Here is a 12,099-nt window from a genome sequence, read left to right on the forward strand (position 1 = left end):
AATCCAGCCCAGTGGCCATAAGTAATTCAAAGGCCTAATTGAAATGAATTGGTGGGTCTCAGTCCAGTTCCCATGGGACAGGTGCCCATGTCAACTGATGCCTATTCTGGGAGTGGTTTTTTTAACACCCTTGGCAGTTTCCCTAGGGAGGCAAAGGAGAGGATAAGTTGCAGAGGCTGAACTTGGCCCCCAAGGTGCTTGCTCCAGGTCAGGGCTGAGGCAGCGTAGAAGAAGCGTGTGTTGGTGTTCCCCGTGGTACCTGCTGTATGGCTAAGATTGGGCTGTAGCCCCCAGGGCCGTCTGGCCAGTGCCCTTCACCAGTGCTGAGTTCTTGGGGAAGCATCAAGCTCTGGAGAGCTGTACGTTTGAAGGGTGGCCTAGAGCAAAACTTGGCTTGAGCCCCCTTGCCACAGCGCTCCTTGCCCTACCCTTGCTCAGCCTCCCACCCTGCTGTCTCCTTGTCAGTCCCTGGACAGGCGGAATTGTGGTCACTGAAACACAGCCACCTCGGGAGTACAAAGCATTGGCTGTTTAGCACCAGTGCTACGCTGCCATTTTGGACAGGAAGCGAACCCAAAGCAGGAGGAATGGCGGTAACAAGACTCCTTCCCACCGCCCCAAACTCAGACTTGATTCGTTGAGGGCTGAAGAAGTTCAGGTGTGCCTCCACCCCACCCAGCGTGTTGCTGGAGAGGCTGTTCTCTCAATTGACAGACCTGTGAGGTCAGGCTGATCCTTGAGACTGAAGCTGCAGATCTGTGGGCGTTCCATCCATCGCAAAGTGTTACTTGGTCCTCTTCCTTCAAGCGTGCATTAACTTGCAGTGGTGACTGCAAAGGCTCCCTGATCGTGCGCTCCTTGGCAGCAAAACCAGACAAGAAGGCAGCTTTCCACCTTCATCTCAGACTGCAGCTTGGGAACCCAGCAGTCCCTAAGGGGGTTGCTGCCACTGAGGGATGGACTGTTCTATCTGAAGGCAGCGGGGTATCCAGGAGCAGTGCCCCCAGGGTGATGGTTGTACTGTGCCAGGCCTGAACTTGGGCTGCTTTACACAGTGTCTCTGCTTAAGGCTCAGCTCTGTACAGTGTCAAATGGTTTGGCTCTGCTCCCGTTGACTACAGTGGTGCAGGGCTGAGCCCGGAGTACTGTTGCAAGTCTTACGGGATCTGGACGGTGGATTAGGCTCGCTGTCTTGTTGTCCAGCTGGCTTGTAGAGAATCCTCTGTAGGGTGACGGGGTATTAGTTTTGTGTGTGTGGGCAGATAGCGAAGCTGCTTTGTTTAATTTCCTGTAGAGCACAGAAATCAGAACACTTTATTCCTTTCCCGTTGGCTCTGACGTTGAACTCTTCTCTGCGTTGTAGAAGATGGAACCTCATCAGGAAATGATTCAGAGCTTGCACAAGAGAGGCGGGAGGTGGGGGGGAGAGACAGACGTCTTCTCTCCAGTGCTGCTGGTGTGCCTTTCTCTGTGAAAGGTCTCTGGGGTCTAATCCAAGTCTGCTTGGAAGACTTGATGAGTTTCTAGAAGTGGAAAGTCCAGCACAGTGTGTCTTGCATGTCTGGTAACCCTGGCTGGGGAGTGTATTCCATGGGCTTCGTGTTGGAATCAGGATGCACGCTGTGGGCGTGTGTGTATAAATACTGATCTGTCGTACCTAAGGGAAACACTAATGCAATTCCTCCTTGGCTCTTACTCCAATGATGCTACTAGCATCTAGAGCTGCAATTGCTCATTCTGTGCGCTTGCTCTCCTGCGCCCTCCCCGGCTACAGCATGTTAGAAACTGACGGAATGGAGGGCAGCATTTTGTGCTTGCCGTTTTCACTGGATGGGGGTGGCCCTGCAGAGTGACTGTGGCTTTGCTCCCTGCCTCAGCAGAGAGGACATAGCTAAGCCCTGTCTCTCCGTCTCCCACTTCTTCAAGCTTCCTTGAGGCATGGTGCAGTCGCTCCATGCATAGACTCCTGTTCAGATCGGGGCAGGGAAAGTTGCACGTGTGGAGCCGGGATTGAATCAGGCCAGGACCATACAGGGTAGGAGCTGATACTCCACCTTTCTTGTCCATCATGGGGGTGGAATGAGGAGGATCACAGGCATTGAAGAGCGAGTTGAGATTGGAGCATCAGCCTTGGCTCATGCCTGCTAGTCAGGGGCTGGACCCATAGTCTTCCACGGACTGCAGCAGGCTTGGGATCCAGCTCCCAGGGAATATTTGCATGTGTAGCTTTATATAACATGTCTGAAGGGTTAACTGACATTGCTGCCTTGTGACTTTCTCTGGCATCCCTGTGTTAACTCCTCCTCCCCGTATTGGTATTTATTTTCCTTTTAAAAAAAAATGAAATGCAACTTTAGCACCGGTCCAAAGGAATGTTTTTAGTATAACTGGAGGACTCGTGCTGGGTTCCAGCCGCTAGGACCCAATTTTTCCTCCACTCCTTTGCTGATACTGGAGCCCAGTTAGTGCCAGTTGTGATGGCGCAGACACCCGCCTGGTAGGAAGTGAAGGGAGACCCTCCCACAGCCCTGGGAAAAACCACCAGAGAGCAATACCTTCCAGTCACTACCGGCCAAGCCCGCATCCGGCAAGTGAAATGCATGATCCCAGGGGGCTTCAAACTCTTCCAGAATGGGCCCCACATTTTAATAGAGAGGGTTTAGCAGCTACCTACCTTCCCATTCACAATCATGGCCCTGCCACCCCTCCCTGGCATCCTGGTGGTAACTGCAGCATTGGCATGGACGTCTAATGTATCTGCAGCTTCCTTAAGTGCAGTTTAGGAGATGGAGATAAGGAAGAGGGGGCCAGCACTGTGTGACTGGCCAGCACTCTGCAGACAACCAGCACGTGCTCTGTAGTCCACAGTTCAGGAACCTCTGCGCTATCTAGAAGCTTTTCTTTCTGTACCCTACAGTACAGTTGCTAGCAATGACCAAACCGCCCTGGCCCGCTCTGTGGAAAGTCAGGTTCCCCTGTAGAAGGTGCTTTTCTGCTTGTACTGTGTGTGTGTTTTCCATTTTGTGGTATGTGCACTTACCTAGCTTCAGAGTGTCTACTCTGACTCGTGGGCTAGGATAAGTAACTCCTGGGTTAGGCCCTTGGTGTGCCACCCTTCATCTGCTCCCAGGAGGAGGGTAAAACTCTGGGGGAGGGTTATTGACAATTGGGAAAAACCTGTGAGGGCTGGGTATTTTCTGGTAAGTTGTCACATGTCTTGTGTCCCTGTTTATCCTATGTGGTTTTCCCTTTCCTCTCTCACCGTCGTGCGTGGGTCTGCTCTGCCAGTTGTGTGGCACAGGCATGTCCATGTTCAGCTGGATTGGCACCGGGTTAAAGCCCATTCCAGGGTTCTCCTCCCTCCTAGGTCTGTTGGACGTGCCACTGGTTTGGTTTGGAGAGTCTGCGTTTCACGCCAAGGAAACTGCTTGTTCCTGCCCTGGGCTGGCACGGGTTGTCCCATCAGATGTTTACCTTTGCCACCTTTTGCTAGAGAGAGTCCATTTGCCTGGCTCATTTCCCCCACGGCTTTCTCTTGGCGGTGTCCTGTGCCGGGACCCTGTGGATCAGATTATACAGCGGCAGTGGAAGGGCGGTGCCCACACTCACTCAAGGTGTGTGCTTGTTTGCACTTCGGGTGTAAGACCGAGTGATTTTTTCCCCCTCACCTTTGCCCTGTACCTTTCGGCTTCAGCTCCTTCCAACTGGCTGCTGATGCTTGGGGCTGGGTTGAGGGGCCAGCTGGCTCTGTGAAGTCCTGCCTGCATCTGCAGAGGGCTCACTTGGTGCTGCAAGTGCCATGTTTAGCAGAGGCACCTTCCAAGTCCACGTCCTCACTCTGGCCTCATCCATTGTAACAATCCTGTCCTTTGAGTAAACGCGCCAGGGCTCTATTACCTGAAACTCCTCCCAGGAAACTGCCGGGTGTGTCTGCACTGCAACGGAAGCCCGGGGTGGTGGAACTTGAGTCACTGCACCCTGGGTTGGAGAACCCAGGCCTAGGGCAGCTCCACTGATTACTGACCCTAGGTTGAGAATTTTTGAACCCTGGCCCCAATCCAGGGTTCCAGCATCCACACCGCAATACGCAGGCCTGAGTCCAACCAACCGTATCTCAGGCTTCCTGGTGCCCTCCTGTAATGTGGCCGTTTTAGCCCTTTGTGGGAACACGTGACTGGTCACTCCAAGATTGAGCAGCCTGCCCAGACATCCTGCTGAGCTGTCACTTGGGCCCATGTGCTCCCAGCAACCTGGAGGAGTCGCCATTTGAAGGCCTCTCGCTTGTGCTTTCACTGGGGGGGGGGGGGGATAGCTCAGAGGTTCGAGCATTGGTCTGCTAAACCCAGGGTTGTGAGTTCAATCCTTGAGGGGGTCACTTAGGGAATCTGGGGCAAAAATCTGTCTGGGGATTGGTCCCCCTTTGAGTAGGGGGTTGGACTAGATGACCTCCTGAGGTCCCTTCCAACTCTGATATTCTATGATTAAGGTGTCCTTTGTGTTGGTAAATAGCCAGATTCTTCGGGAACAAGTCTGAGCCCCTCTTTCAGTTGGCCTGGCTTTGGTCCCTGGCATGATCGGGGCAGGGAGCAGGACTGAATTTACACAACAGTCCAGAGGAGTGAAAGCTCAGGCTTTGCCACAGAAAAGTGAAGCGATGGTGTTTCTAGGACTCTGGTTGGAGTTAGTGAAAGTTTCACCTCCCCAGTGACCGGAAAACTGGGTTTTATTTTGGGCTTTATTTTTGTATAAGACGAAAAAGTCCTTTTAGGGGTCGACTTCCTTGCTGCATCAAATGGCAATGCCAGCCGGTGCTTTCTGAAACGTGATGTAATGTGTACTTGCTCCAGCCATTCCCCACTCCTCCCCCCTTCCCCGCAGATCTCAGTGATTCACAAACACCCGGCCCAAGGATTTCAAAAGGGACTCGTGATTTTTTTTTAGGCATTTCTGATTTTTTGGCTGCCTAACTTGAGATGCCCTCGGGGGGCCTGATTCTCAGAAAGTGGTGATCACCTGATTTTTGGAAATCAAGACCCTTTAATGTGTCCGAGGCTGAGCCCCTCCGTATTGATGCACCCAGAATCACTGGTCACTTAATAATCTTGCCTGGAGTCCGGTATGTTCTGTCCTTTCCCCCCCTCCCTTTTGTCTGGTTTATTATTATTTGTATTGCTGTAGTGCCTAGCATGGGGCTGGGCTCCATTGTACTAGCTGCTGTATAAACACAGAACAAGGCGGGCAGGGACCATCTCTTGTCCCGTGTTTGTACCCTACCTAGCACAGTGGTTCTTGGTCGGCCCTTAGGCTCTATCATAATAAATATTGTTAAGTCTCTCAGCGTTTTTGTGAGGTAGGGAAACATATTCCACATTTTACAGCTGCATAAACTTGGGGACAGTGGGGGTAAGTAACTTGCCCAAGGTCACGGTTAGTCTATGGCAGAGTTGGGACCAGATCCCAGGAATCCTGATTTCCCACCCCCCTTGCGCTAACCACTAGTCCATGATTCCTCACTTATTATCTTTTTAACTGCATAAGCAGCTCTTGAAGATGCTTCAGTGGCATCTGTGTTCGTTTCCATGGCAAAGCACTCTACAATGGTTGCCAAAAATAATTCTCCTTGCCAGCCTCGCCATCTGCAGGAGGAAGTGTCAGAGAAGCTGGCTTGGATGCTTCCTCTGTGTCCTCTTTCTCTTCATAGTATTCGAAACGTGTAGGCTTCTGTTCCGCTCGCCTTGCTATTTTCACGGCGAGGGTTTAAGCAGTGCCAGGGAGAGGGGGATACGGGGCGCAAGGGAGGGGTTGAAGGCTGGCCCAAATGGAGGCTGGTGCTGAGATCAGTCCATTGTAGAGCTGTTTTGGGGACTCCTTGTTGCAATGTGCCGGCGGTCCCGGTGTCTGGCGGGGGGAGGACTCCGTGGGTCACGGCAGGCTTTTCATGGGCAGCCGAGTCAGGTTAGCTGATCCGAGACTATTAGGCCTCCAGCCTCTGCCGCTTTGGGTCCTGGAGGAAGTGGGGTTTCGAAGGGCTCTGTGTGGGAGGGCTGCTGCCAGTTGAAGCAGCTGGAGGCGGTGACGGATGGGAGAGACGGGGCCCGCGCTCGAGGTGACACTCTAATCGGATGAGAAGGAATGACTGCTCCAGATGGACCTGTCAGCTTCAATGAGCGCCAACACCTTTCCCACTCCCTGTCTCACTTTCTCTCGGCTTCTTTTCCTCTCCCGCTTGTCTGATCCCCTTCCATGTTCTTTTGCTTCCCCCTTCCCGGCTAGGATCCTCTCTGGCTTTTTCAAGTAACCCCAGCGCCCTAGGCTGGGTGCTGCCTTAAAGGATCAGTTGCCCACTTCCTTATGCCCTTGTTTTGAGGCCAGCGTTTGCCGATTCGAGGGGGAGGTGCTAGGTCTTTTGCAGCCCACATGAAAGGGAGAAGGCAGAGCTGGACTCTTAAGCTATGTTTATACTTGTGGCGGTGTGTAGAGTTCAGGCACTATACGTGTGGCTACATGCAGCAGGAAAAGGCTCTGTCTGGGATGCTACGCTGCAAAAATAGCTGTGTAGACATGGGCGACGTGGCTTGGGCATGTAGAGAGCCGTGTAGGGGATGTACCCTGGGGGTTCAGGCATGTAGGCCGCTTTGCTCATCCAAGTCAAGTACACTGCTATTTATACCCAGGCTGGCTGGGCGTGCCGCGTCCGCACGCTACATGCTGCCGCAAGTGTACCCTGAGGCTTGAACTGTCCTGCAGCAAGGGGCGTCACGGGGCAGCAGTGCGCCACGCTGTGGATTACGATGCCCTCCAGGTAGCGCATATTTTATGTCTCAAACCCAACCCTCTCTCCGTGGATTGAGGCTGAATTGACTTCACTCCCGTCACTGGATCAGGGCTGTTACAAAACATGCATGCAAAAAATCCTCCCCTGCCCCTAAGGACATGCAGGATCCCGCTGTCTCTGGGGAGCGTAACTAAGGGGTGCTGACGCTACAGACTTTTTCCCTGGGCTCTGGCCCTGGAGGGGGCGGCTGCCGCTGCTGTGCGGGAGAATATGCTCCGGGAATTGAAAAAGGGGAACAGAGTAGCACCTTCTCCTGTGCCCTGCAGCACGTTGGCAAAGAAGACGCCAGCTGTGATGTAACAGGGCCAGATCCTCCGCGTTTCTCTGCTGAAGTCAGGAGGGGAATTCAGATGTGCACCACCTGTCCCGTAGGCTGCGTCGTCTGCACTGTGGTCTGGTGTAGCTGCAGTAGCACGGGCAGTGGCAGCGGAGGCATGGCTTAACTGCGCTGAGTAGAAACCTGCTTGAAACGGGTGGGTATGTACTTGACACAGTTAAGCTATCCCTGCGCTGCTGCTACCATGGCTACGCTGCTGTTTGTGCTCTCACTAGCTTGATGAGAGGTAGCAGGAATATGTGCTGGGAATCACACCCCTAGCTCGTAGTGTAGACTGAGCCTGAGTCATCGCTGGGCACTGCTAGCACCTGGATCTCAAAGCACTTCCCAAAGATTGAAATGCATTATTCCTGTTTCACACTTAGGGGAAACTGAGGCCCAAGCGGATGCCCATGGCCGCACAGTATGTCAGTGGCAGAGGTGGACGTAGACTCTTGGTCTGCTGAACTCCCAGCCTCCCACTCTGGTGACTGAGTCGTGTTCTCTCCCACCCCTTGTAGAAATCATTTCCCCAGGAGGGGTTTCTCTGCGGCCTGAGGAGAAGGCCTGCGTGTTCCACAGCGCCTGAATGCTCCCACATCTGCCTGGCGTCCCCATGGCAGGGTCTTGCAGGTGTTGGAAAGCCCAGGGCAGTGGAAATTCCCCTCTCTCCCCACCCCGCAACACAGGCCGCTGTCTCTTTAATAATCTTCCTAGGTGACGACTGCATCTTCAGTGTCTCTCAGACAGCAGGGAACTGAATTCCTTCGATCCCCCTGCTTCTCCCCACACGCGGTAAGAGCGGCTCAGGCACCTGCTTAGACAGCCGTGGCAGATTAATGTGGGGCCTCGAGGCTGGCAGGCGCAGATGCCGGCAAACTCGATGTTTCATTAACTTTAATGGGAAAGTCCTACGGAGTGTGTGCTCAGGCTTGGCTGGCTGCCCGCCCAGCCAAATGAAAAAGCAAATTCCCCCTTCTCCACCCTCCCCTCCCCCCCAGACAAGGGTCAGGTCCGGAGCGGCGTGACGTTAGCCTGTCTGTCTGTGTAAGAAAAACAACACAAAATGGAGCAAGACCAGGAGCGCAATCATGGCCATGTAGGTGGGGCATGACATGAGATCGCCCTTCCTGGTGGGGGAGAGATCCCTTCACTTCTCTCGCCCAAGCACTGACACTGAAATTAAACAGCCCCTTAGCCCATGCCCGGTGGGCCTGAGTCAGCTGGCACGGGTCAGGCGCAGGTTTTTAATTGCAGCGTAGACCTATCCCATGTGCCTTGAGCATCAGCTGGGGGGCATTGTGGATAGCTGGAGCCTAGCTTGGCTTGCTGACAGCCATGCTACAGCGCTATCTGCACTGTACAGTATTAACTACCCCGTGGAGGGATTTGCTCACACATGACAGCACCCAGCAGTTAGAGCGTGGCTACCCTGTGGTGTAGTCCGTGTGTTAACTGTGTGCTTGAGCCCTGTTAAAGCTTTGGGCCAAGATTTTTCAGTGGTGATTTTTAGTGCCTTGGTTTTTGGGTGCCTAGCTCGAGAAGAGCGTGCTGAGCGCCCACCCTCTGAAAAGGACGTCCCTTCTTAAGGGGATTTAAGTTGAGCGCCCAAAATCTTTCATCCCTTCTGACAATTCTTGGCCTCGGATTCTAGCAGGCCTGACTCCCAGTTCAGGAGCAAGGTTGAAACACCCAAGTGGTGCTGTCTGTACCCTGCAAGGCCACACTGTGTGTTAAAGGCCAGGAACCAGATCTCTTGACTCTACAGCGCCTACAGTGTAGACCATAGACTAGTCCTCTCCCCGCTCATCCCTAGCCTCCACTTCGAGTAGTTAATGCTCGGCGTGTTGTGGCCCTCAGTTAAAATAACACTGTTTTACAGGGTAGCCTTCAGACCATGGTCCACAAGGTCCCATCTGGGCGGGTCCGGGAATCGTGCTAGCGACAGCTGCCTGAAATCACCGCTGTTGTTGGCTGGATTCTGATCCCAGAGCCGGCCTGGCCGAGCTGCGGGAAGTCAGAAGCAGAAGCATCTGCTCAGAGCCGGGACTCTGCTCTGTCTGCGCTTGTGTGTGAGATGGTTATTTTGCCGGCCATTTGTTTTCTATTTTTGTAGCGTGGGGGCACGTCAGCCCCTGCAGCTGTGGTTTCCTCCTGCAGTTTATGTTCGGAGTTGGTATCATTAGGCTGTTTTTACTGGGGTGTGTGGTATGTAATGTTTGTCCTACCAGCTGGTCCGGCTGCGCTGCAGGGAAGGCCTTCTGTAACCCCCAGTGAATGGGTATCTACACAGCAATCAGTCTGCGAAGTATCCAGGGGAGCAAGGACCTGATGTCTCTTACGAATGATACAGTCATGCAGGAATACCTTGATACCAAGGCTCGTGACGCTTCTTGCCCTTGAGAGCAAGTCACCAATTTCCTGCTTGGCTTGTCCCCCAGCAGGACAGGCGTGCATGGAGACGGGCGCCTGTCCCTCCACCAAAGAAAATGGTGGTGGAGGATTGGAGGCAGCCAGAATGGGAGAGGTGTTGGGATGAGGTAGTGGGGGCAGGGTGTGGGGGTATGTGGAGTTATTGGGGGAGGGGGAGGGAGGAGCTGTGGCAGGTCAGATATCATGGTGCGGGTCGTGTGAGCAATAAATGGAACGGTATTTGGGACAACCAATGGAACTCGGTGTGAGTGCCTCTTGGATCTTTGGGGCGGTGAGCATTGATGTAAACACCAGGTGAAGGAGAGAGTTGGGTCTTCTAGCAGGTTCACCCACCACCAGGCCTGTGTGGTTGTCGAATCTGCCTTGCTGGAGGTAGCACTTCCTGTGGGGTGCGGAGGGGAAGGGCTGCCTGTCCAGAGTGGGAGCTAGGATTGTACGTGACGTGACCTGCTCTGCGAACTGGCAGAGACCAAGGGGTGGCTTAAGTGAAGCTTTGCCTTGGGCGAAGGGCGGTGGGATAGGGAAGCCTGGAGAAGAGTTACGGATGGCACAGTCAGCTGGACTCCTGAGCTTGTGAATGAATAGATGTGTGGAGAGTGCCAGGTTCTGTGCTGCTGGGTAGGGGTGGGATGTCTACCAGGCAGCGTTCGGCTCCTCTGCTCCTCCTTTTAAAACCTGCCTCCTTCTGTTCCAGCCCACGACCCTCCCCCAGGGCACCATCAACATGAACCAGTGCACGGATGTTGTGGATGGGGAGAGCCGGACGGGGCAGAAATTCTCCCTGTGCATCCTGACTCCTGAGAAAGAGCACTTCATCCGAGCTGAGAACAAGGAGATCATCAGCGGGTGAGTCGAGGCCCTGGGGTCTATCTCCCGGAGGTCATGTGGGGCTCTCTGCTTAGGTTTGCAGCACAGGGGTGGCACTGGAGAACGAGAGGGCTGGATGGCTCAAGTGACTTGCGATGGGATATGGAGCCTCTTGCTTTGTCCGAATCCTGCTCAATCAGGTAGTGTCTTTTGTCCTCCCACGGCTATTTCTGTGGTGGGTCTCCACCCAGTTCCTCCTTGTTAGGTGCTCACAAAACCCAAGCGACTGCTGTGTTTGTTCCCCTTCCATTGGAGTTCAACAGAGATGCCAAGGTGTGGAAAGCTGTGAAAACTATGCCAGCCCAAGCCTCACCCTACCAGGTGCTCCTGCCAGGGTGGAGGCAAATGGATGGGGGTGATGAAGGAAAGCTCTCGTTACTGACACATGGAGCATGGTGGGAAAGTCTTTCAAAGCTTTCCCTCAGTGTCAGTTGTTCCCCCACTTCCGCCATGGGGTGATACCACCCTGTGATGTCGCCCTTGGCTTGTCTTCTGTTCCTCTTTGCTGGATGGGCTGGTGATTTTTCCATTCTTTGAGGCCCATGCTTTGGAGAGACGGGTCCCCAATGCATTCCTGGTGCTTTGTGTCTCCCGGGCATCTGGCTGTTGAAGGTACTACTGCCACCAGTTCCAGCAGTTGAGTCTCCTAAGGATTAAACTAACCCAGGTTTAGTCTAAAGTCACTGGGCTCAGAGCAGGGGTAACGAGGTGAAATTTAATGGCCTGAGAGATACAGGAGGTCAGAGCAGATGTTCTAATGGGCCCTGCTGGCCATAAACGCTATGAAACTTGTGATGGGTGCATGTCACTCACTGTACAGCCCAGTGCCCACGGGACGATTTGCAAGAGGGGTCGGTCATGCGACATCAGAACACAGATCAGTCCGTGATAGTGATAGATCCCATCTCTGCGTCCAAGCTGTAGTATGGCACTATATAGGCCTCGTAAACTAACCACAGCTATATGTTTCTTTCTTGTTCTTGTAAAAGCAGTGGGTCAGATTCTGCCCTCAGTTGCCTCGCTAAACCCGAGGGTTGTAACCGAGGGCAGAATATGGCCCCAGTGTGTCCTGGTTTGAGCATCATATGCAGTTGTGTGTAGCTGCAGGTCTACACAGTTGCTCTGTTCTAGAATTCTGCCTTGCTCTGCACAGTACCTGCCTTTTGTCTCTGATCAGTGGCTGATACAGGATTGGGGGAGAGAAGTGAGGCCGGATCCTGCTTTGGGAAGGGGATGGATTCTGTGGTCTGAGCTCCAATTCTGCATTTTCCAGGAAGCCTGAGTGACGACTAGGAGTGTGTGTGCAGCCCGTACCTGGGCCATCTCCCAGCATCAGTGTCAACGTACTGGACCATTTGGCACTTGCTTGGTTGACAGGGCAGCTCTGCGATGTGCATGGTTTTAATGACGGGTATTATGAGGGCGATAAACCTCTAATATTCGAGAGGCTCTAATTGCATTGGTGCCTCCTGAATCCAGCTGGCAGCCGAGCCCTGCCGCTGTCCAGTGTGATGCTTTGCGAGAGGCTGTGTGGCAAGCAAAATACACCTTTATCACTAGTGTGCTCATTGGCATTGGAAGCCAAAACAGCCCAGCTTGCCAAGTTCAACAGTGAGCGCAGGGGATGTGCTGGCAGATTGTGTGTTGC

General features: G+C 53.5%; 1 protein-coding gene across 9 annotated transcripts in view; it reads left to right on the forward strand.

Moving 5' to 3' along the window:
* MPRIP (myosin phosphatase Rho interacting protein) overlaps positions 1 to 12,099 on the forward strand; it is a 170,626-nt gene that overhangs the window by 72,819 nt on the left and 85,708 nt on the right. For all 9 annotated transcript variants that reach the window (XM_008164738.4, XM_008164735.4, XM_042853101.2 and 6 more), the window contains exon 4: positions 10,279 to 10,430. In XM_008164738.4, the coding sequence (XP_008162960.2) occupies positions 10,279 to 10,430 (152 nt within the window). The remainder of the gene's footprint in view (positions 1 to 10,278; positions 10,431 to 12,099) is intronic.

The sequence above is a fragment of the Chrysemys picta genome, chromosome 10 (genome assembly GCF_011386835.1).
Source record: "Chrysemys picta bellii isolate R12L10 chromosome 10, ASM1138683v2, whole genome shotgun sequence".
Lineage (NCBI taxonomy): Eukaryota > Metazoa > Chordata > Testudines > Emydidae > Chrysemys > Chrysemys picta.